This window comes from Candoia aspera, chromosome 1, assembly GCF_035149785.1.
Source record: "Candoia aspera isolate rCanAsp1 chromosome 1, rCanAsp1.hap2, whole genome shotgun sequence".
In the NCBI taxonomy this organism is placed as follows: Eukaryota; Metazoa; Chordata; class Lepidosauria; order Squamata; family Boidae; genus Candoia; species Candoia aspera.
In genome coordinates, this window is record NC_086153.1 from 82192154 (window position 1) to 82216644 (window position 24491).

Here is a 24491-nt window from a genome sequence, read left to right on the forward strand (position 1 = left end):
TATATTTACAGGGTCTTGTCAAGGAGAAACTTTGGCAAAGTTAGTGATTCCAATGCCTTGATGTGAGGAGATCCCAATACAGTTGATGTGGATTCATAAATATTTAGGATGTAAGATGATAGAGCAATCATCTGCCAGGCAATCTAATGTCTGAATTAACCCTTAAAATATGGGCTTTTCCCCCTCTGATGAGAGTGGCTTGTCCTGTTCATTAACTGCTTCCTAAAATATGGTGAAAACGGTAATTTTTGCTTCAACAGTTTAGAACAAAAAAGCTGTGAATCATATGCTGTCTGCCACAAAAGATCCATTATGTTACACACTTTCTATATGACAAGTTATTAAGCAAAGTTATTTATTTACTTTATGGTATTTATAACCTGTCCCAATTCTAAAGGTCTAAAGAAACAATACAAACGATAACAATTACAATAAATCATTCCAAACCTAAACATGATAGGCACCCATAGAACTAAACCAATCATCCCAGTGCTAGATGTCTGCTGAAATACAGTAGAACTGCTTTAGTTTGTTTATGAAATACTAGGAGGATTGCGGCTGTGGGTATCCTTGGGAGGAGGATGTGCCATAAAATGGGTCCCCTACTGAGAAGGGCTGCCATCTGGTCCATGCCCCAGGCCCTTCACCTCTCTCTGTGGGTGACCTGGCTAGATAGCAGAGTCAATTCTGGCAAGGGGTAGTCTGAGTTGTCCCCTGGGGTTGTGCTGTAAAGGCCTATAAAGGTAATGACCACAACTGTGAATTTGACTGGGAAGACTACTGATGAGGCTTGTGGCAGTTCCCTTTTGTTAAAGGACAGAGCAGCATATGCTGCAGAACCTGTCCTGGGCCCAAGGTTCACCTGTAGCCTCCAGTATAATGAAGAATACATAGTTTGCCAAGATTAACAGTTAGGGATAGATAGAATGAGATGAGGTTTTCTCAATAGACGAATATTAATTCTACGATATCTCAGAAGCATCAAAGTGGGCTTGTCTGGCTATGCCACTGTGCAGTTGTATGCTGCACCCTGAGGCTTGCACAGGATCCCCTGAAATTTACAAAGCATGGTTGTGCTAGAATGCATATCCTTTTTAAAACACTGTCTCAAATATCCAGTTGATAATACCAGAGAAGGAACAGCGGGGTAGGAGGAGTGAATGAAAGCTTTTCCACTGCCCAGCAATTCCCCCCTCCCCCCATGCCAGACTGGAAGAAACAAATAAATACATGAATGTAGCCTCTTGAAACTCTATTAATAGGAGGCCTAACATGCTCTCTAGGATATCCCTACCTTTTGCCAGAAGCTACAAATGTATAAGCTAAAGTAAACAATGGAAAGGTTACTGAAGGTTAAGTACATTCACATACTTCAGTCTTAACAGCCAGACACCATGCTGGGAAGATAATTTACACAGCATGAACTCAGTGCCCTAATTCTGACAAGGGGGGAGGGAGGGAAAAGCAGGGGGAGGTTTACTAGGAAACATCACATGTCCACAGTGAATGGAGGTCAATCAAAGGGCACCTTTGTTTATAACCCAACCCCTTTCCTCATTTATCTTCCACTGGGGATTCCCTAGTTGGCTGCCTGCCAGATTTTGTGACATCACCTGTCAGCTAATAATAGAAATTCAGTCAGCCACCTGCCAGTAAAGATAGATGAGTTTTTGGTTACAGACTTACTAATTAAAAGACTGCCTTGGCCCTCTGTGCTCTCCCCCCCCCCCAACCAGTTGTTTCTCTGCTGCCAAGGAAACCCTGTGCTCTCTGTAAACTAAGGCTCAAAGTTTCCAAGTTTCTTAAAATAAGCCTGCTGAGAACATTGGAATTACAGAAACTTAGGAAAAATTTGGCTCTTTTTATCCAGTCTGTTGAAATGCAAAAACAATCTGCCTGAGTTAAGAAGTGGGTTCAAGAGTGCTGGAACATCAAAGCATGGGAACATGTTTGCAAATATATTTGCGAGAAACCTGAACAACACTTTGGCCCAAAGAACACACATTCCTCCCACACTCTGAACGGTCTCCCTAATTGTTACCTTGTTTACCCAATGCTATGACCCTCCTTTATGGTTAAATCTCTCAGACCCTCTCCTTAAAAATAGCTGAAGTAGGACAGAGTCGGCCTGAGATGTTTCCCTTCCCTTCCTGCAGCTCAGTTTCAAACAAAAACATACACCTGACAGGAAAACACTGTGCAATATGGGAACACGTGTTTCAGGTGTTCATATTCTCCCTTCTTTATTTGCGTTCTGCTTGTTTCTTACAGGACCAAGAGATGACCAGGTGTGGGAAACAGACCTACTTTTCTCTTCCTCTTTTTTTTTAATCGTATGGCATAGCAGTTCGGTGTTCATGCTGCTTTTTTTTCTTGCTGGGAAATCCTTGTGAGGTCCAGCAGCCAGATGTGTAGACTATTTAGCTGTGACAAGTCACGTTGCCTGGGGTGACTAGGCAACGTGGAGGCTAGTCTACATCGCACTGAGTTGGGCTGAGAGAGAGGGACTGGCCCAAAGTCACCCAACTGGCTTTTATGCCTAAGGCAGGACTAGAACTCACAGACTCCTGGTTTCTAGCCCAGCACCTTAACCTCTAGACCAAACTGGCTCTCCTTCTCTTCCTCTGAAATAGTAGAGCAAAGTGTCTCCTTTGGCTTAAGTTGGTTTCCCACCTTGTCATGTTTGACATGGGCTGTAAAAATCCAAGCAATAAGCATGTATATGTTTAATATACTGTATAGTTATCTTTTTGAAACTGGAACTCCTGTTTGATTCCCAGTACTCTTTTGTGGGAGTGGGGTGTGGGGTGAAGAAATAAAAATGTAAAATACAGGGAAATATTATCTAAAGCAAAAGCTGTCAAGGGATACCCTTTGCTGGTCTGGTCCTTGTAGTGTGGCTATAGGAACTTCCCTTGATCCCAAGCTCTATGTCCATGTTCATTTTTTTTTTCAATCTGTCCCTAACTTTTTAAAAGGTTGCCAGAGTTATTCATAGAAAGTAAAATGATGGGTGGATGGGTGGAAGTCCAACACTTTTTCTGAAAAGTGGAGAGGAGATGCTGGGATGCTCTCAGCCCAACTCACCTCACAGGATGGATGTTGTGGGAAAAATAGGAGGAGGAAGGAGTATTAGGTATGTTCACCACCTTGAGTTATTTACAAAAATAATAAAGGCAGGATAAAAATAAAAATTAAAAAAAAAAAAAGGGAAGTGGTTTGCTTGGGCTCTGGGTGTATATTTATGTACACTTTTTGCTCAAGTTTTATTTGCATGTGGGATGTTTGTATGTTGGTGGGTGGTTTATGTTGCACTTGGAATTTTTTGGCAGTTGTGTTTGTTACCTAGGGCTTTTGTGAGGTGATATGTGCACTTTGCCTCAGTGTTTGTGATATTTGGGTGCTTTGTCTTTTATGCATGTTTCTCTAAAGATTCCCAGTTTGCCTTTGGTGAAATAGATATGGAGCAAAAAGGGAGTGTCAAAAGAGCGTGAAGCTTGTTCTCTACCACTGCCTTGTTATCTTGTTCATGAGAAAGTTTGTTTTCTTTGAGCAGGTATTTTGTGATTGGCCATGCCCACAATGGCAGGTATTTTATGAATGGGAAAGTCGTTCTCTACTCTCACTATGGCAGCTGTGTTGTGCTTTGATGCTTTTTTGGCATTCCAAATTAGCATGTAGGAAGGTGAAATTCAATTATAGATCCAGCAGTGAGTTTCCTAGGAAGAATATGGAGAGCATAATTTGGTAAACACACCCCTTTCTCCCATTCAGTATATACTGATGAGAATTCTGTTTGGTAATTGACTTTTTATGAATAAATTGTGATTCAAAGGACTGAAAGCAGCAACACTGGCAGCCTTCTATTTCCTGTCTTCAAGCACCATTATGCATTGTTAATTCTCTTCATATATTTTGCACAGTCAGTGTGTCCATAAATTGCTTGTAAAGAACAAATGTTGAAAATTAGGAGACTAATCCTTACATATTTTGTAAAGTCCATAACTCAGCAGTAAAATCTATGAATAACAACTCTTATTTCTGGTGAAATCCTTCCCAGATGTAATAACGTTTTTTATTTTGAAAAAGGAGTTTCCATTTGGCCCAAATATATCTTTCTGAACTAAATATAATGATACTGATAAGACCTTTAAATGTGGGTTAAATGTTTACAACCATGAACTCTGACATTTCTCTGCTTCACCAGTTATTCAAAAATAAAGCTAGATTTTCCATTTGAAATCTGTCTGTTTCATGCTGTTAAGAGGGTATCGAGGTGTAAACAGTTGTGATGAAAAGTAAATATTGGCACATTGGTTCAACTATATGGAAAAACATTCCTAACACCGATTCTTTTTATTTATGGAATATCCATCCAAACTAAACAGTTCCAGCACCATCACTGACACTATAGGGCTTTTAGAGATATTATGGCAATGGAGTTGCTATAATTCAATTTATCCCAGTATTTCAAGTTTGCCATTTCACTCCTCAGCATATTTCCTGTTGTTAGTTCCACTGCAACAAAAGGCAAGTAAACTACAACAAATGTTTTCCTAGTATTTCTGCTGGAAAAATAGCTCTCATCTCTGGAAAGTAATATTTTAAAGACTGATACCTTTATTATGACATAAACTTTCTTGGACTGAAGCCCACTTCATTATAGGAAATAAATATTGCCCTCAGTTGGCAAATATGTTTATAGGTGGGGGCATATGTACATGTAGAACATACTTAAATATTTTCTTAAGGCAAAACATCCACATTAATATTAACTCCAGGATGAATATAATCCTATTTTATGAATAACATTTTAGTCTGGGAATTTTCCACTACTGCCTCTAAGTGAAATATTTTTGTTAAAGTATGTTGACCTTGCCAGACAAAAGACCTAGGAGATCTAAACACTCTTCAGTTGGTTTCCCTGTGTTGAGATGTTTGCTGTGAGATATTTTCCCATTCTTTTAAAGGAAACTGACCTGTCTGCTCCTATGTAAAAGCAAGTGCTAGTATATATCATACTGGAGGAATAAATGAATGAGCCCTTGATGGCCACTGTGATTAATGTTATAATAGGACTAGCTATGGACAGACCCACCATTTAAATTTGTTCCATTAAACTTCTAGCATATGTTCTTTACAATATCCTACATCTTTGTGGCCTACCTGAAAATCTGATTTCTGTTGTTGCCTTGGTATGCTTCCTTCCCTTCCTCCTGTTCCTCACAGTCTTCTTGCAGCTATTAGCAACTTTCATTTCTTTCTCTCTTTCTTTCAATACATGCCTCTCAGTAGGTTACCCTGTCTGGAACATTCAGTGTTGCTATTTTGTAATATTCCACTTTTCCTCAGCTGTTTGTTCTTCCTATTTTGCTTCCTCTGCAATCTGCTGCCTCTGTTCTCTTGCCTTCATTTCTTTCTAATGCTACCTAACAGTTCTATCCCCAGGTTTCAATCACACCCAAAACAAAAACCTTGAGTGCTTTCCCAGCCTTCTGTGATATCAGAGCAGCTCAACAAATCACTGCCCCAAACTTCACCACTGACAGTACAAAATCCATTTGTCAACATCAAATACAGTATCAATGAAAATAAAATGTTATGAATAAGAAATGTAAAAACAGTAGAAGTCCACAGAAAGAATTCACTGTATGCTGTAAAGCATTTGTTCGGTGAAGCACAACTGGAACAATGCCATTAGAATTTTGCAGCTCTAAAAAATGGAAATACAGCCTGATTCTGCTTCAATAATGTGGAATTCATTTTACTTTCAACAGAAATTAGTAGTAAACATGTTTAATGGTTATTAATGGAGCTAAATTTAACATGCAGAATGTCAGTACAGATTTGACAGATATTTGCAAATGACAATATGAATATATGCAAATCCTTTAAAAGATCTGTTGATATAGGTAATCAAGAACCACTAATATGTCCCTCATTTATGAGCTTCAGAAATTAATTAGGAATATCTACATGTAGCAGATGTTTTCATGAGAGTTGTTTAGTAACTCCATCTCCTGTGCAGTTTTTAAAAGGATTGTTTCTGTAGTCCTTCCACTTACCAGGAGATGGCGGCTGAATCTTAGCTTGTTTCTTGGTATCTCCAGTGCTGAAGACTTCTGGAGGGGGATCCTCCCCTCGTTCAATCTTGCATTCAAAGGCAAAAAGGTATTGAATATATTGTTTTTTCAAGGAACTGGCTGCGCTGCTTGAAGTGCCAACATTTAGGTTGGTCGCTAGCTCACGCCACTTCTTATTTTTATTAACCTAGGAAATGAAGGAACAAAGAAACAAATAAATAAAATAGGAGGATGAGTGAATTGCACCAAATGGATTGATAAAAAACCTTAAGACAGAAAAGGGAAAAACCCACATGTAATGTGGTTAAAAAAAAAACCCCACTGCCCATTATTCCCACACTTAATAATGCATAAACAGCATCTGCACTTATCAAACCATTAAAGAACTTGCTTTAGCTATATAAAATGCTTTGCTAGTAGAACGTCCTTTACATCTCTGTTTTTTTATGCTTTCAGTGAGCTTGCGATGTGTAGTGTGAGCAAATTTATCTTCTTCCTAATGTGTACTTGGTTCCTCTGACACCTAAACATACATTCTGAGTCTATTTTTTTTCAATCAGCTTCTAAAAACAAACCTTAAATGGCAATAATAAGGATACCACGTTCATACTGAAGTGCTTTAACATTGACACAAAGAATGATTTTCTTCTTCAAAATAGCTGCTCCAAAAGCATTTCTGGTTCAGGTGCTAGAACTCCAGGCCCTTATAAGGGAGACAGCACTCAGTATGTAGAACAAAGGATGCACTATGAATTGCAACAAATTTTACACAAACAAGAGAAAATACTAATGAATGAAATGAATTCTGTCTGTAATGTATGGTGTCAAAATTCTGATTCTTAAGAGTTCCTTAGATACTAATTTGATTATGTATTATTGTAATATGCATTCCTTTATGGATGACCAGTGTAGCACATTATCTTTCAAATCTACAAAATATGTACCTATATATTTTTACCATTATAGTATATACAGCTATATGCTTTTCCTTCTGCATCTATATTTGAAATTGCATTTGTATGAATCAGTCATTATTTACAAGATGTTCCATGTTGGTGTATAAAATTATACTAAGCGATATTCATATAAGCTAGTCTCACTTCATTGAGTATGCATGAAGATGAAATTCATTCCCATCTTTATTTGCAGCAAAATTTCAATATGGAGAGCCAATTTGACATAGTGGTTTAAGGCACTGGCTAGAAACCAGGGGACCATGAGTTCTAGTCTCATCTTAGGCACAGAGCCAGCTTGGTGCCCTTGGGCCATTCTCTCTCAGCCCTAGGAAGGAGGCAAGGGCAAACCACTTCCAAAAAACCTTGCCACGAAAACTGCAGGGACTTGTCATCTTTTTTAGTATGAAAAAGAATTCAGTACCATCAGAACTCTTTCAGTGTTTTTTTTTGGGGGGGGGGTGGAGAGTTGGATTGGAAGAGTAAGAAACCCAATAAGGTAATCATACCCTTTTAACACCTTTCCTGAGATTCCACACTTTGGATTCTGAATGGACATTCTTGACATTCTGGATTCTGAGAGTCCCTGCGCTATGTTTAAATGTATATTCTTGTAACCAAAGGCACTCTGTCTTGAATCTCTTTGAAAACATCCAAGTCAGAATAATGTTAAGTGGCATTTCAAGGATATTTTCTACTTTTGCCTGCAAAGGTAAGATTTGACAATTTGACAAATTGTCCATTTGACAATCATTGCTCACCTGGGCTAAGCCTCCAATCTCCTTAACACAAACATAGAGCCTAAAAAGATCCAGCGGCTTCTTGCCAACAGCAGGGAGACCGGCCACAGGTGTTCCCCTCTCCTCCATGAAGTTGAGATACCGATCTACCCAAACTTTCCTTTCTGGTTCAGTTCCCAGCTCATACATTTTGGTGATCTTTTCTCCGGTTGTGTTGGAGGAACTTGATTTCTAAAGCAAATACATTTCAAAAAGAAAGTGGGGGAAGGGAGGGAGAAGGGAAACGGTAGTAAGAAACTAACACAACATAGATAAAGGAGGATGTTAAACTAAAGCTATCACACAACAGACAGGAATGAAGGCTACTAGTTCAGGCACAAACAATACAATCTGTCCACATGCTGCATATTATTTCATGTATAAAACAAAGGGCCCAAACTCCCCATTTTATTGTTCTCATATCAATTCAGATGAACTTTGGATCTCAGAAGGCAAGTTTCTGATGGTGCCTGAAGTTAGTGATAATTTAGCTCTATTAAACATGAAGCCTTGAAACATTCACATTCAAATCAGTCCTACTGGAACTAGACTTAGAATAGAAACCTAGACCTTCACACCAGTAGTGAAACAAACCAAGAAGCTACAATTAACAGTAGCTTCCTAATATTATTAACCATCATTCCTAATTCATATGTAAAAGAAATTGTATAGTTAAATACGCTTTCCTGATTTATTAACCCTGAATTTCATACCTGAACTAAACTTCATTGCACAATTTATTTTCCATATGCCTCTTTGCTCTACTTCCCTGTTATATCTATATGGTTAAAAACTTTTAAGAAATGTGGGCAACAGAATAGCTGTTTGCTATCTGAAAGCAATTGCCAAAGTTTCACAGTCATTGTATTTCCTCTTTATTGTATGATTTCTTTTTCTATCATCATCATCATCATCATCATCATCATCATCATCATGTAGGAGAATCTCTAAAATATATCCAGGTAACTTCATCTCAAAATGATTTTCTGTTTCTACTAATTTTAACTCCTTGGAAGAAGGAGTGCATCTGGCCTTGGAAACTAAACATATGGTATTCTTTTTCAGGAAGAATTAGCTTTTTAATGACTATTTTTAGACAACTATTTAAAGACTTGCAGACTAATAATCTAAAACTGTCCTGAGTGTGACAGTATAAAGAGTGACTTCTGTGCTACAGGTGGAGGCAAGGAGAAAAAGGGGACACTTATTAAATACATGAGGAATAATATAATCTATCTGTAATTAAAGCAACTGGATAATTGAATTTAAATCAAATTAGATCAACGTTAGTTTTTGCCTTCATCTTGCCTGCTTTTTTATCCTATCCTTGCTCACTTTTTGGAAGATAGTCACTCCACTCAAGACCTGTGCTGCTTTTGGCCTGAAAAGTACTGTACACCCCTACATTGATGGTGCATCAATGCTAGATTTGGGTTCACTATGAAGTCAGTAGTGGCAGAGTTCTTGATTCCTCAGTGTTCCATGGTGTAAGTGCTAAAAACAGGACTGAAGCATTGCATGATGATAAATGTAGGCTGCCATCCATATTAGGGACTAAAGCTTATTCTTACATCATTTGTTAAATATGTAATATCAGAAATAGGATTAGCTCTAGTCTTGTGCTCTATGGAATTTTGTTGGTATTTGAGGAAGAAGATGGAGTGGCTTGGAGTGGCTATCTTCTCCAACTCACCTATCTTCCAGGCTGTTCCAGTAAGAGAAAAAATCACCCTATTCTATTTCCTCCAATCCAAAATTTCTGTCCTAACAGTCAGAAATCACGCTGAGACGAGGAGTAGGTCTCTAGTGTTTATTACTGCTACATAAAACAGAATCCTAACAAACTGAAGAAGCGTGGGAAAAACCCAGACAGATAAACCCCGAAAGTTAAGGCGGGTCTGATCTGTGTCTCTTTGAATGGCTGCTTAATTCCTCAGTACTACGCATGCGTTTCCCCCCCTGGATAGGGGCCCCCTCCTGCTCGCCATCAGTACTCATGACAATTTCTCTTGGATCCAGTTCCTCCATGAATAGAAATTCTAAGTTTCCATTTCTATGCCTGGTATACTTATAATTGCAATCTGCTGATTGGCAGAAAATGAGTAATTACATGCCTCAAGCACATTTGTCTGTACATTCTAGCTTGTTGCAAAACTGGATTATCAATTTCATAAAGCTCCCAAATTTAGAATATCATCTGGCTGAAACATGAACACTTACTAGATAAGATCCAGAATTTTTATTTCAAATGATCACAGTATTTGGTAGGGCCAGCCAGAAGGCATTTCACATGAATAGCTTAAACTTCTAGCATCACCTAGCCATTATTTAAGTGATATAAAGCTTGTCCCCATTATTGTTATTTTGGCAGAATGATGGTTGGATGATTTAGAAGACACTATAAGCTGCTGGCAGGAAAATGAGCAGAGTCAAACATTTCTAGGTCACATTGATTTCACAGGAGATTTAAAATAAACTTAGAATTCTTCCACTGTAGTATAATGTCTTATTTTATGTAGACTGGGTCCATGGCATTTAATTAACTAAATCAGCCTGCCTCTAAAGCTTTTTACCTTACACACAAAATTCTAATTTATTCACTGTAATACTTCCTGGCTGTAACAGTGTCTATCACATTGTGAAATAAAGGACAATGTCAGATCTCCTTTTAGCATATTTAACCATGGGACAATTATTAATTAACACAACTGAGTTTGCTTTACTAGATGCAAATAAAGAACTGCAGTAGAAGAATGTCCTGACACAAAGCATGGCGTCATACAGTGTGGTTGCATTTCTTAATTCAGAACGATGCTATTCCTTCATATATGTCATTCAAAGCACTATGTAGCAAGCTGTTTTTTAGAAAACTTTCCTTCAAAAAGGAAACAAAAAGAGCTCTAGCTATGTCACAGATATTAAATGTTCTTTTGGAAAGGTCACTTTCGAGTTGGGATCTAGTTTTCACTTTGCTGCTTTGAACAATAATTCAGAAGGGAGCTGACAAAAATGTATAGCCTCCCGAACAACAAATTATTGCAGCTAATACCAGTGCTGTTAATTAGTTTTTGTATTTCCTCACTTGTGATATCACATGTTTAAAATGGCACAAATGTTATCAAAGTTTAATACAATCCTTAATAATTTTTCACTCTGCTCCTATATCAATTGCCTATTACAAGGAACATTCAGACTTAATGGCCAAATAGAGGTTTTCAATTTTACACAGTGAAATACTTCTTGTTACAACACTAAATCATCAAAGAATGGAAAGTAGTTTAAAATCTTTTCTTTGCTGGACATTTGTACTGTCTACCTATATAAAGAAAAGTCACTTTTCAATGAGATGGTGCAGGCCACAAAGTGACAACTTAATCTGAAAACATCACAATTTACAGAAGGTAAGAAGGACTTCTCACTGCAGGAGCTTTCAGGCTGTCAAGCACAGTGAAGTGGTGCAATTTTCTTTTAAAATGAAATATTAACTTTGAGAAGAAAAAGGGGGAAATCTTCCCATAAAAACTTGATTTTCTACTGCTTACGCCCTACAGCTAAAGACATTAAAATTTCACATTTTGCACATGCTACTGTTCAGTCAAGCACAAATTACAGTAGCTTAGTGTGGCCAGATTGAACTGAAAGTACATGTTCCCTAAAAGGGAAGTCTTATATCTTATAGGGTTTATTATACCCTAAAACTATTAAACTATAAACTAAATTCAGTTTAACAATCAGTGCAGAATTGAATATTTATTTTTATTTTATTTATTATTCACATTTCTATTACAGCCCATCTCCCCCTAAAATATTTATTTATTTATTCAATTTCCATAGCTGCCCATAAATAACAGGTGGGTTTATTTGATATATAGTGAATACTTTTAAGAGGAAAAAAAATATCCTGGTGCCTGATGCAAAATTATTAAGAGATTTTGACAGAAAATCAACACATCATATAGGGCTACATTCAATGCTGCACAATCAGATTTCCCTGCATGCCTCCTACATTTGCTCTGGAGGGCCGCCAGCTCCCCACAATGGATTTTGGCCTGCTTGGGCAAACACAGAGAAAGAGGGGATTCAGTTGTTACCACATGCCATTTCTTCAATGGATGAATACTATGGGACGTAATTTATAACTTCTGTATCTGATATATTTTAAATAGTATTTCTTAGAGCACTCAACACTACAAAACTATATTAATGGAGATGATAACATTTCTGTATCTGTTTATGTAACATAGTTTATATACTTGGGGGTTGCATTTACAGGTAGTTCTCATTTAGCAACTACCTTGTTTAGTGACCATTCAAGTTATGACGGTGATGAAAAAGTAACTTTGCAACCAATCCTCACATTTACCACCTTTGCAAGTCTATAAAGCAAAGGAAAGCTGAAGTAAGATCATACGCACAGTCGTGGTTTCACTTAGCAACTGTTTTGCTTAACAATCAAGTTGCTGGTCCCAATTGTGGTTGCTAAACAAGGACTACCTGTACTAGCCCAGGTTTGTCTATTCTCTCCATATAAGATGTTGCAAAGACATTGCAGTATGGTGCTTTTCATATGTAGATGCATTTCTGCTAAAGTATGTATTAACTTACATAAAGTATGTAAGTATGACATTTCTGCTAAAGTATGTATATTGCAACAACATGACATGTTGTCTCAGAAAAAATACAAGCAGTTATTAGAAAATGCACTTTTATGATCTTATTTTTATGTGTGAACATCCTGTTGTGAATACTGCATCTCCCTCGCTGTAAGAGCCATGATATTTTCCCATCATTCTGGAATTTGTATCTTTTATTGGGATTGCCCAAAGTGCAAACCTGATTGAATGCCAAACACAGCTGCTGATTATTCTGCACATCTCTTGTTACCCTAATGAGTATTTATAATTACTATTACATAACTGCAGACATTTACTATTCTCTCTATATATATTTTAGGTGTTCATAAGATAGGTGTGGGACTATAAACATTCATTGGTAATTGTAATTATTAACCTGCTAAGGATTTTATGTATTTACTTGTTGTATTAATCATGGGTCCTCATTGTGACCTACATATTTCATATTGTGAAAAAAATTATATGTGGTAATTGCCCCTGAGAGGAAACAGAAAGGCTCTTGGCATGAGAGTAAAGTAGGGTGTTTGGATATATTAATTATATATGCATCGTTGTATGTATTCTGTCAAATGTACAATTTATTATTAACCTATTCCCATAGATCCAGTTGAAATATAAGTAATGGCAAGACTGCAGATATCTAGTTGGAAACTCTCTGAAGAAAGAACTATGTCCTTTCTGGGACAGCTACCCTAAACCCCATATCCAATTGGTAATGGTAGAGTATGTGCATGAAGATGGAGTGGAGGTGACTTCCTGCCAGCATGTTATGGCAAATTTACTTAGAGGTGCCACTAATGCCTCATAAGCTCTATGGGAGCTACACCCTTCAAGCTACACCCTTCAAGCTACTCTGAAACTGTTAATGACTTTTTACAGTTACCAATGAAGGAAATTTTTAAAAAGATTTCGGAGAGACAAAAAGCATCCTCAAGACTTTCAGAACTCTCAAATCATTCATATTTTGTACCTCTACTTCCACCCTTATCCCTGGCCAGGATATCCTTTTGTAATTAAATCAGATAGTAAATACGATTTTTGGCATCCGTTTTCAGCCACTTGGTAGAAAAAGTATTAGGCTGCTACTCATAGGTGAGATCAGTGAAAGGTGACAATTAGTTTATTTAATAATACAAATATATCCAGTTATGTTCACATGACCACTCTGGCCTGAAACTCTGTTCAAATAATTTCCACTGAAATCAAAGGACAATTGTGGAAGATGGAGACCTGAGGGGTTTTTTTTCTACTTTCCTAAGTCCTTTCACAATGTTGTTTTCTGTTAAAAGTTTTGAATTAATTTCTAAACATTCTATCTGAATGTAAGAGTGTTTACTCCAATTGAAAATAGAAAGGTAATTCCTTCCATTTCCTCTTTTACAAAATCTGAAGTGGTTCTCTTTAATTATTGTAGAAACAGAATATGCATTTCTAATATTCTCCCTGGGGATATATAATAGCTAAAAAAGCTCATGGATGCATATTTTCTTCCCAAAGATCTTTTACATTTCCAGAAATGTTTTAAAGGATTGACATTCTATGCACTTAATGTATCCCCATCTAATATAACAACCCACAGTTTGTAGAGCCTGTATTTAGGCTTCTAGTCAGGAATAGCTACTTTTGAGCATAGAGGGAACATACACCAGCAGATGCCTTCTGAGACTCAAAGCCATTGTTCTGAGGGATTCAAAAGTTGCTAAGTGATTTCTATTCTTCTGTCTCTCCTCAGTTCCTTTCTATTACTGCTCATGTTTTCACACTAGATACAAAGGATTCTGAACATAGATGTAAAAAAATAATCTGATGGTCTTTTGCACTCGCCATTTTTATAGTATTTATATTATCCTTTGGAAAAAGCTTAGCAAGAGAAAGAGAGAGAGAGAGAGAGAGAGAGAGAGAGAGAGAGAGAGAGAGGGAGAGAGAAGATGACTGGGAGTACTGTTTCTAAGACACCAAGTTCCCCTAAGCTTCACCTGAAAAACTAGAAATTACAATAAACCTAGGGCTGTCAAGGAAACAGGTCTGGAAGAGAGAGTAGACCTCTCTGCCTCCATAACATTTAAGTAGCCTTTCCATAAACTAGTATGCTGAGACTGCAATTGCCAGAATTCCCAGTGAGAACGGTCATGGTGGAGAACTCCAGGAGTTGTAGCCTCAATACATCTGAGAACATTACAGTGGGAAGGCTAATCTAGTGTGCATGTCACCATGTCAGAATATTCCATGATTTTCTGCCAATGGTGAGCAATTATACGGAGTGGGTCACAGCATTTTTTTAGGATAAGGGTAAATCAGTTTTTAAAGATGGCAATGAGGCATGAGCTAGATACAGAATGCTGATTATTGATGCCTCAAAATACTTTTTTACTCACGCAACTATGAGGTGAAAGCATGTAGTTTTTTTAAAAAAGAAAATCCTGCAGATAAATATTTTTTTCTTTTATACTTTGGCTTTCATTCTTGTCTTTTCACACATTTTCATTAAATGTCATATAAAAATCAAGACATCACTGAAGGCACTCTACTGAACTTTGTAACAAATTAGTGATACCTTTCAGTATTCATGTTATCACACCGCAAAAATTTCTTAAAAGCAGAACTATTTTTCTTAATGTAACAATATAAATTGTAGTTGAGGAAAATTAGTTAAGCTTTGGTATCCGAAATATTTGTAGCAAATAATTTTCTTGTTAAAATGCTGTCTAAAGACCATATTTACATTTTTCAAGACTTCGCCCATTCCAAAAAATAACTTTCTATATAGATCTCCTGCCCAGTGTGGCAAGTATGTTTGACTGCTCAGAAATGATTATTTGCATTGATCTGTAATGCACACGGTAAGAACAATTTTTTTAAGCCAGAAGAAATGGATTTTTAGACTGCTATGCTAATAAACGCCCAAGTGAAAACCCCTTTAGTTTGCAGAGTTTGGACCCAGTAATTGAGACAGAACGTCCTGATCAACACAGAGAGCATGCTTTGTCAGCTGATGCATTATGAGAGAAAGATTTTCTTTGCAACATTGGCTATATTACAAAGTAAGGCAAACTTCTGTAATACATAGAAATGTCATCTTTTTTCTTCTTGTTGTTGCTCTTTTTTAATTGGGCTGGGCCAAATTTTGCCCTCAGTCAAGTAAGCTCAACTCCGAGCTAAATCTGAGCAAAGAAAGATGAGCTGCATGTAGAGAACTAAGAGCAGAATTTAGCCTCTGCTTACATTAAACAAACCCGGATAAATAATGAACAAAAGAATCTATAAAACAAACAAGCAAGCATTAAAATATAATAAATACCAAAAAACCCAAAAAACAAAAGCCAGAGCCACTTACAGGGCTTGATGGAGTCTTTGGCCAGCCTGGGCTGCCAATGCTATCACTTTCATCTCCATGAAATGAGGAGATGCTAGCAGAACTTGGGGACATTGGGGAAGGGACTGGCAGGTTGCCTGGGGTTGGGGGCTGAGAAATACCCTGAGAGCTGTAGCTATCCTGTGGTAGAGGAATAAAAAAAGGACAAAGGCAGGGCAAACTTCATTAAAAATGAAAAAAATACATCCAATTTAACAGACTGACCATTTTTTTAACTATATGAAATATAAACAGAGACACACAGAGAAAAACATACACATATAATATACATATGCCTTAAAACAACATTCATCATTTAATCTTGCAATTTTGCTGGATGCTTAGCTTAAGCTGCTATGCCACCATGCTTTCTTCAAGCTAAATGGAGCATCAAGCAGGGGTTTCCCCTCATGAGAGAAAGAGAGCAAGAAAGAGAAAGAAAGGGGGAGAAAAAAAAAGAAAGTACGCCGGTCACCTTATTTTTATCAAATAAGGAAAGAAAGCAAAGGATTAAAGTATGCTGCGGTTGTTGAAGCAGCCAGAACAGGAAGCTATAACTGAAGACAAAGGAAAGATGGCTGCCAAGTACCAAGGCTAAAGTAAGGTCCACTTTTTCCCATTCAGTGGATTAACTGAATCCCCATACTGAGCTTTATCTCCCCACCTCCCCGAGGTAATGCCATAAGAACTAGTAACTTTCAGATCCAGGTAAGGAAAGGAAAAGAATAAAGCTAATATAATTGATTGCACATGGATGGAAAAAAAGCATGCAGGAAAGAACTGAAAGGGACAAGCTCAAATCAGAGAATGAAGGACAACATAACAGACTTCTGCTGTGCCAAACCAAGAACACATGCAAGGGAAGTACCTTTTTGCTCTCAGGCTGGGGAGGTCCTTCTTCTTTTCCATCTGGTTTGAGAGGAACAGGCAATTTGGACTCGCCTTGAGTCATCAAATCTGCAAGACCCATAGGTGCTAATTGAAAACAGGAGACATGATTAAAGTAACTTCCTTCTGTCCCCAACTGATGGCAATAAGACAGGCAGAAGAGGTGCATGTTCTTTCTTTTATGGAAGCTCAGAAGAGTTTTTGTATCTCTGCAACTAGATTTTGAAAATGAGTCAAACACATTTTTAAGATCAGATTTGTGGGGAAGCTATTACACAACTCTTTACAGCAACACGTGCCATATTCATTCTGGAAAACGATGACCAACTTTATTAGGCCCATCTTTGATTGGTGAGCTGGCAAACACTGTTGAAGCTTTAGATGAGATCTCAAATATAAGTACGTTCAACATTCTGCGAGTTTTTGTCAGTTATGCTACTTTCACATGCAGAATTCAGTCACACATGATGGAACGTCACCACTACTGAAAAGCTCCTGTGATTAGATGCATTTACAGTAAATGTCACAATAGTGGATATTCTTTGAACAGAACAAAATGGTACACTAAAGAACCAGAGTCCAAGAAAGCTGGGACCATAATAAAGGAGAAATGGGTGATTTGTTTGAGGATTTAAGTGATTCTGATAATCCAACGATTTACTCCTTCCTAACCTTAAGACCTTTCTTGCAGGAAATCTGGGTATCTGTATCAAACTCCTGCATCCGTGGATCTCTCTACAGAAGAGACACTTCGGATACGACTTTACAAGGAGACACAGATACAAATCACTGTCACATCAGCTATTACAATTCATATATTAAGACACTGAATGGGAATTTGCAATGCATTACACTATCGGAAGTACAATGAAAGCCCTACAATTACATTAGTAAGTACTTTGTAATATTCTACCACCTTCTAGTTAACAAACGCATGGCCTGCAGCATACTTAACTGTGCTACATTCTTGAGCAGGTAAATTATTTCACAGAGCTCTCTGTGGCTGACATGAACATTCAGCTCTAAGGACGCCAGTTGGGAATATAGTGTGATATTGATAATTCTTGTTCAAGTAACACCTATGCAGCCACATCACAGAGGTATGCCACAGAAATGTTCATTTTCTTCCTAGTGTCGGAAGGATGTGAGAAGTTATAAGGTCATTGCTGCTCATCTCCTAAATTTCCTGTTTCAAACTTCAAGAGGAAAAGAAATATTTGAGTCAAAATTACATCTTGTGTTTCCTCTGATAGTACTGTATATTCACATATCTAAACAGCAGAATTGTTCTTAAATTATTCTACTGCTGAATATCCCTAGTCTAAAACTGCATTCCTGAATCAAACTTGTAATCCCATTTCCATTCTCTGTTCATGGCTCTTTTATCTTCACCTCTTTCTCCCATGGTTTTCCTACATTCTATTTTGGATTAGGGACAGGGACCAGTATGGCTGGCTGGCTGGCTGACACCCACCCACCCACAGACACAGAACTCTGTAAAATGCAAGATACATGGTGGTGACTATACGTACATCACCCTAAAGGCAAATATGACATAGCAGCTTCTCTTACATTTACATTTTCTAGAAATAGCTGTGACAAAATCATAGTGTATACGTGTAATTTATCTGGTGTATCTTATAATATGAAAGCCTCACAGCAAATGCTATTTAATTTTTTTCATTCCTTCTTGGACCTACAGTAGGAAGAGTCTCAAACAGGTCGTTTTGGTGACTATTTAAAATTCATATAAAAATCCTGAGTGGCAAAAGAAGGAAGAACTAGTGAAATATGATGACGATTTCAGACTTGTAAGCTCCAGCCTATGGTTGCTCGGCTGCTTTGCTTTTCTGCAACAGGGTAATGCAGCGTTCCAAGCAGCAGCCAACATGTGGGAGAACAAGCCAAAGGGGAAGGGGGAGCTTTAAAAACACTTCACAGATTGCCCACTACAAAATGATTATTGCACATATTCATGTATTACTATGTTTTAGAAAATAATTAGTTTTAATTACAGCAGTGAGAGAAGGAGCAAGACTCTGGCGGATAAGCTGGCAAGCTTCACGGTGCTAATTTGCTAATATTTTTAGCATCACTTCACTGCAGGTTGGGAGAATGGCTCTGCCAAAAAACCTATCCAGCATGGGCCACAGGAGTATACAGCTAACAATATATTGAATATGGATCTCTGAACTGCCAGCACCAGTGGGCCAAATAAGAGCAAACTAAAAGGGAGCAAAATTCAGAAATTATAGTACAGCTTTCCTACAGCTTTACAAATAGAACAAACTGTTCTTCCCAAATAATGGGATAGCAGAGATGGATCAGGTCAATGTCCCAGTGCATTTTTAAATGAAATGGATGGCAAAATGCCCTCCCAAAATTGAATGTGCTGACTCCAGATCAGAAGACCACCCTGAGTATGGCTGGCATCCCACCCACCCCCCACCCCCAATCAGACTGCCCTGGCAGTCTGAGTAGTTTGCCAATTCACCAGGTATTAGATGTGCATAAAGATGCTGCAAGCCTTCCAAAAGAGGCTTGGATGGTGAGTGACACAAGAGTGATAATTTCTGCTACTTCTAAATTACTTAGGTGGCCATTGGAATGACTGCAGAGGAGCAGAACAATCTGGATGGAAAAGAGTAATCTAAATCTTGGGGAAGAAGGAAGGTTATGGGAGAAGAATCACAAGCAATCTATATCCTCTGAAATAGGTTTATTTCTTGCCTCAGTCAGCAAGAGGGCTTATAAGACATCTGCCACTGTGAATTATGATGCACATCTGGATACATGAAAATTGCCATCTGTACTGTGATCCATTGTCCACAGCTACAACTACAGCAAAGCCACTGTCATCTTGAGAAAGAACGATTAGTGTGGTTTCTAAACAGATAATAAATTCTAGCTTTCTTGTGGCATCCATGAGCCTTTCTCCATCTTTTGCTGAAATGTTCTTTGTAAGGTCTCCTGAGTCCCTTTGCTTTCTAGTCCAATGACAAACTGAGGGCATCATTTTGACCCTGTTTCAAACAGTGAAAGAATGCAATTGTCACAGTTCTGGCAAACTCCAGTGCATATACATTAACAATCCAGCCCACAAAGTGCCAAAAGATGTAAAACATAAAAACTGAAGATAACTGTGACATCTATTACTGAAAAAGTATTGCTGTAGAGAGTGAATAGGCTCCAAGAAATAGCCTTGGGCTTTATTCTAAGCTGGGATAGTTTACAAAAGAAAATATGGGTCAAGGTCCTGAATGACCTACATCACACCAAACTTAGCACACTTAAAGGCAAATACAACATAATTTAAGCTGTCTGTTTCTTCCCTACCCTGATAAAGATATAGCTGTATCAGAAAATGTTCTCAATGCTAGTGGCAACTCAAACAACTTTGCTAGAAGCAATAAAAATTCCTAATTCATAAAAAATTGAATTGTGTGCATTAGATTTATATCCCACTTTTCCTTCTGGAATTCATGGTGGCTTACATGGGGACTTCCCTTCATTTTATCTTCACAGCTACAACTTCATAATGTGGGTTGGGCTGAGAAAGAAGAGCTCATAATCACCAGTGAGTTTTCATGGCTAAAGATGGACTTGAACTTGAGTCCCCCTGGTTAAAGAATAACACTTTAACTACTATGCCACACTTGTATATCCTTCTTTCTCCATATGTAACTATCTTATACTGAGTCAGGACACAAGTACATCCAGCCCATACTGACTGTTGAGACTGAGGAAGCACTTCTTTCTCCAGCCCAGCCTATAAAGAGCCTATTAATCCCTATTGTTTGAGATTAAACCTAACAAAAATGTCTGCATGTGTTACCTGCCCAAAATGGCTGGGTTTAAATATAGTTTTACTATTTGTAAACTTGTCAACTGAAGATGCTAGGGGCAAATCCTGAGAATTTTTACAAAACTGGTAGTCCTCAGAATATCAGTTGCATCTTATGTTCCATATTTTAGCTCTGAAATTAATATGAAAAAATATTCCTTATCCATTTAAAAAAAGATGGATTCCAAGGGTATCTGCCTTTTTGTTGTATTAAACTTTTGGGGGAAAAGAAGTAATAGTCTTCCCATTCCAGTTTTCATCCTTGGAACTGGAAAAGTGTTAATGTCAATTTTCTTGGATATACTGTGTAAATAGATACAGCGTGTGAAAAAAAAAGTCTGCACACTAGTGGTGTAAAACAGAGTGCAGAACAAATTAAAAAGCATGCACGTGCTATTTATGTGCCTCTGTGCACATTGTTTATGCATTGCAACTGTTCATTTATTTGTGTTGATTCTTCTTATTTATACAATGTTTGAAAATGGCTGAAGTAATGTGTGATAGCAGAGGAAAAGGAGGAGGACATAATCAAAGACTGATATGAGCAACAGGAGATACAGTAGCATGATATTGGATTGTATGTGACCTTGCCAGCTTGTCCTTTCTTGATCTTGAAAATGGGGGAATGGGCTATTCTGGATGGCGCTGCACTCCCTCTGAAGGAGCTAGAGCCTGGGCTAATGGCACTCCTAGAATCAATACTCCCAACATAGTACTCAGGGTTATCCATTGCATTTGATGTCTCTCTTTGTACCACAATGGCTCATAGTGCAGCTCAGGATGTTGTGACTGCACTGTAGTATCAGACCACAAATCCTTTACGCGGGCATTTTGCAAAGTGAAAAGGATGGTTGTAGGAAAAGATTGGTTCTGAGATCTAAATCCATGGTCTGTAGCTTGTATCACATTACATTACCACCCCATAGTTTTCGCTGCATTGGGGATTCACAAACTGCCTGTAGTCTCATAGCTAGAGTTCCTATATTCTCTGAAATGCCTGCACGCGTTTTGTGGATAGACAGATTCCTGGATCAAGGCAAATGACTACAGAAGTGACAGATGAGCTTTGCTTGGAACAGAACTGCTGAAGTGAGCAGCAGTAAAACTGTAAAGCCAAATATAATATTTTGTACCAATGTATTTAAGCAGAATAGAAGAAATACTGTTTGTGGCCAAGACAAAAATTAACTTAAAAATATAATTACATTAATGGCAAATTTATACAGACTCAGCAATATTATTACACAATACCATTTTTACTAAAACAAGCACAATGAAAATTTATCTCCAATAGTGAACCACAAGACCAAAAGATGGGAAAAGTAAAAGAAAAAAAGATATGGTCATAAAATAAAATCTTAATATATGCTTCCTCTTTTTCAAATAAATATTTCTAGTGCTTATGATGTTTTTCCCTTGGCATTACAACTGAAAAGATACTTATATACTTAGCCCATTTTGTTCCTATTTCAATAATTATTTAATTACTAAAGCCTATAACAATTCATCTCTGCTCAAGAGGTTACTTGAGATGCTTCCTATCTTCCAAAATCATCTAAGGGGCATTTTTTTTTTAAACCTTCCATGTTGCCTTAATGGAACAGAAAGATAGTTAAGAGTGCCAGTTATCTGAATTAATGTCTTTGGATAGTTCTGTTAAACTATCACTCACAGAACTACAATGCCCTTTTTTGAGGCAATATATATATGTTTCTGAAAATTCTTGCATGTGCTCAGAATCAGAGAGAAATAATGAAGCATACCTGGTATGTCTGGCTAAGGATTTCTGGCCAGTGCAAGTTCTTGAGCTACGATCATTTTCTGCTGCTGCTGTGGAGCAACAGCAATACAATAATCCTGTTTTGTTCACACAAGTTAAACTTGTTAAATTACTCAATTAGAGTAAATCAGAATCTAAAACTTTGCTTATATCAACTAAATCAATTCAAGGTATCATATACCGGTTATCACAGAACTGTTCTCACATCTCTTGCCAAAAGATACCATGATATAAGCCAGCCTGCTCCAACCTGATGCCCTCCAAATATGTGGACTTCAACTTTCAGAATGTCCAAGCGATCATGGCCATTGCTGGGAATTCTGGAGCTTGAATTCAGAATCAGATTTGCGGCACACAGATCTAGAGTGTACCAAAGCTGGGGAAGATTCATCTAAGTCAGTGTTTCTTAAACTTTTTTTCTCTTAGCACCTCTTCCTACTTTTAAAAATTATGGAGGACCCCAAAAGAGCTTTTGTTTGTATGGGTTCTATTTATTGATTATTTACCGTATTAAAAATTAAAATCGATGCATTCATTGCTGTGACCACTTCTCAAGACTGTTTGATGGGATTTTAATACTGTATTATTTTTCAACATAGGCTGGCAAATAATTTTGATTTTGTGGACCCCTGAGAGAGCCTTTGGGAACCACTGTGGGTCCTAGGACCACACTTTAAAAAACACTGATCTAAGTGGGAAAAAAGCCCACTCACACAACTATTTTCTACAAATTATCTGTTGTAGCTTCTAAAACACAATTTAAATAACATTTATGTACACTTCTGTGCAAAGTAATATTTTTCAATTGCTAATACTCAATCAACAGAGTATCTTGATCAATTTCCATCATGGTCAAGGAAAAAGAAATAACAGATCAACTTAAACTGAATTTTAGGAAAATTTTACTAAAGTTGCAAGTGACCTCCACAGTTCTGGATAAGTTAAACTACAATGTACTTTTTTGCTTGCGCCACTGGAGAGTGACTTCCCTTGGCACATGTTTCACAGATGACTAGTTCAGAGCATTGATATTCCTTTATGTGGATGAACCTTGATGAGTCTGAGTGAAATTTTCAGGTTGTACACTTCTCCTTTCTCTTCCTTCTTTGTGCAGGGAAAAAAATTGGCAGACTTTACTTTCCCTTTTGATTAAATAAATCAGATAAATATTCCCTGGTCATTCCAGTTCTTGTATAACATACTCAAAACATGGTTTTATAGTAGTGATCTGCAGCTGGAGGCTGCATGGAACCCAAAACTTTCTGAGGCCCTCAGAGCCCTTTCCAACCATAATTGATTTGCTTCATCATTTTGAAAGCGTTAATATACAAAACTCCTTTAGTGCAAACCCTAAAGTAGATTTAACATAGGTTACTCACTCTCTCACCCCCAAATGCAGGGAAAACCGGAAAATCCAGACCCTTTGCATTTGCAGAACAGTGCCCTGCCCACCATCTGCAACCCAGAAGAGAGCCCTGCCCACCAACAGCAAAATGCAAAACTGCATTTTATCTCCCAACAAAATGGATACCCACACAACTTTATCAAATAGCCTGACCACTCAACCCACTACAGCACAACCAACACAAGCTATGAAAAAGATAAGACTACCATACATCAAAATCATTTCAGGAACAACCAACAGATTATTACAACCACACGGTATCACCGTGGCACACAAACCAACTAAAGCCCTCCAAAATACCTGAAGTAAACCAAAATACCCAGTAGCCCAAGAAGAAAAAACAGGAGTCATCTAAAACATATAATATAAGGACTGGAACAGCCACTATGTAGGACAGACAGGCAGAAGGCTAGCAGAGCACATCCATGAACACAACTAGCAGTCAGAAGACATAATGAAAACTCCTTAATCTCATAACACATGGACAGACTCAACCATAGTTTCAACTGGGAAACTGTCAGCATCCTAGACCAAGCCAAATCCAAAAACGCTAGGGAATTCCTGGAAGCTTGGCATTCAGACAAATTGGCCATCAATAGACACATAGAGATAAACCACATTTACACACTATTCAAAATAGACAATAAAAAGCTAAAAAGGAAGCAAAAAGACCAGAACACATCCTCTCCAGCAGCCTACACCAAGATAAGCAGGGATTAACACCAGACAAACAATCAAGCAAACAGAAAACAATACCCTAATCAAGGAACTAC

General features: G+C 37.7%; 1 protein-coding gene across 2 annotated transcripts in view; it reads right to left on the reverse strand.

The window, feature by feature from the left end:
* The window catches only part of ARID1B (AT-rich interaction domain 1B), a 422870-nt gene that overhangs the window by 18534 nt on the left and 379845 nt on the right, over positions 1–24491 (reverse strand). For both annotated transcript variants that reach the window (XM_063308100.1, XM_063308110.1), the window contains 4 exons: positions 16670–16776; positions 15784–15942; positions 7798–8007; positions 6066–6270 (listed from right to left, as the gene is read on the reverse strand). In XM_063308100.1, coding sequence (XP_063164170.1) covers positions 6066–6270; positions 7798–8007; positions 15784–15942; positions 16670–16776 — 681 coding nt within the window. The remainder of the gene's footprint in view (positions 1–6065; positions 6271–7797; positions 8008–15783; positions 15943–16669; positions 16777–24491) is intronic.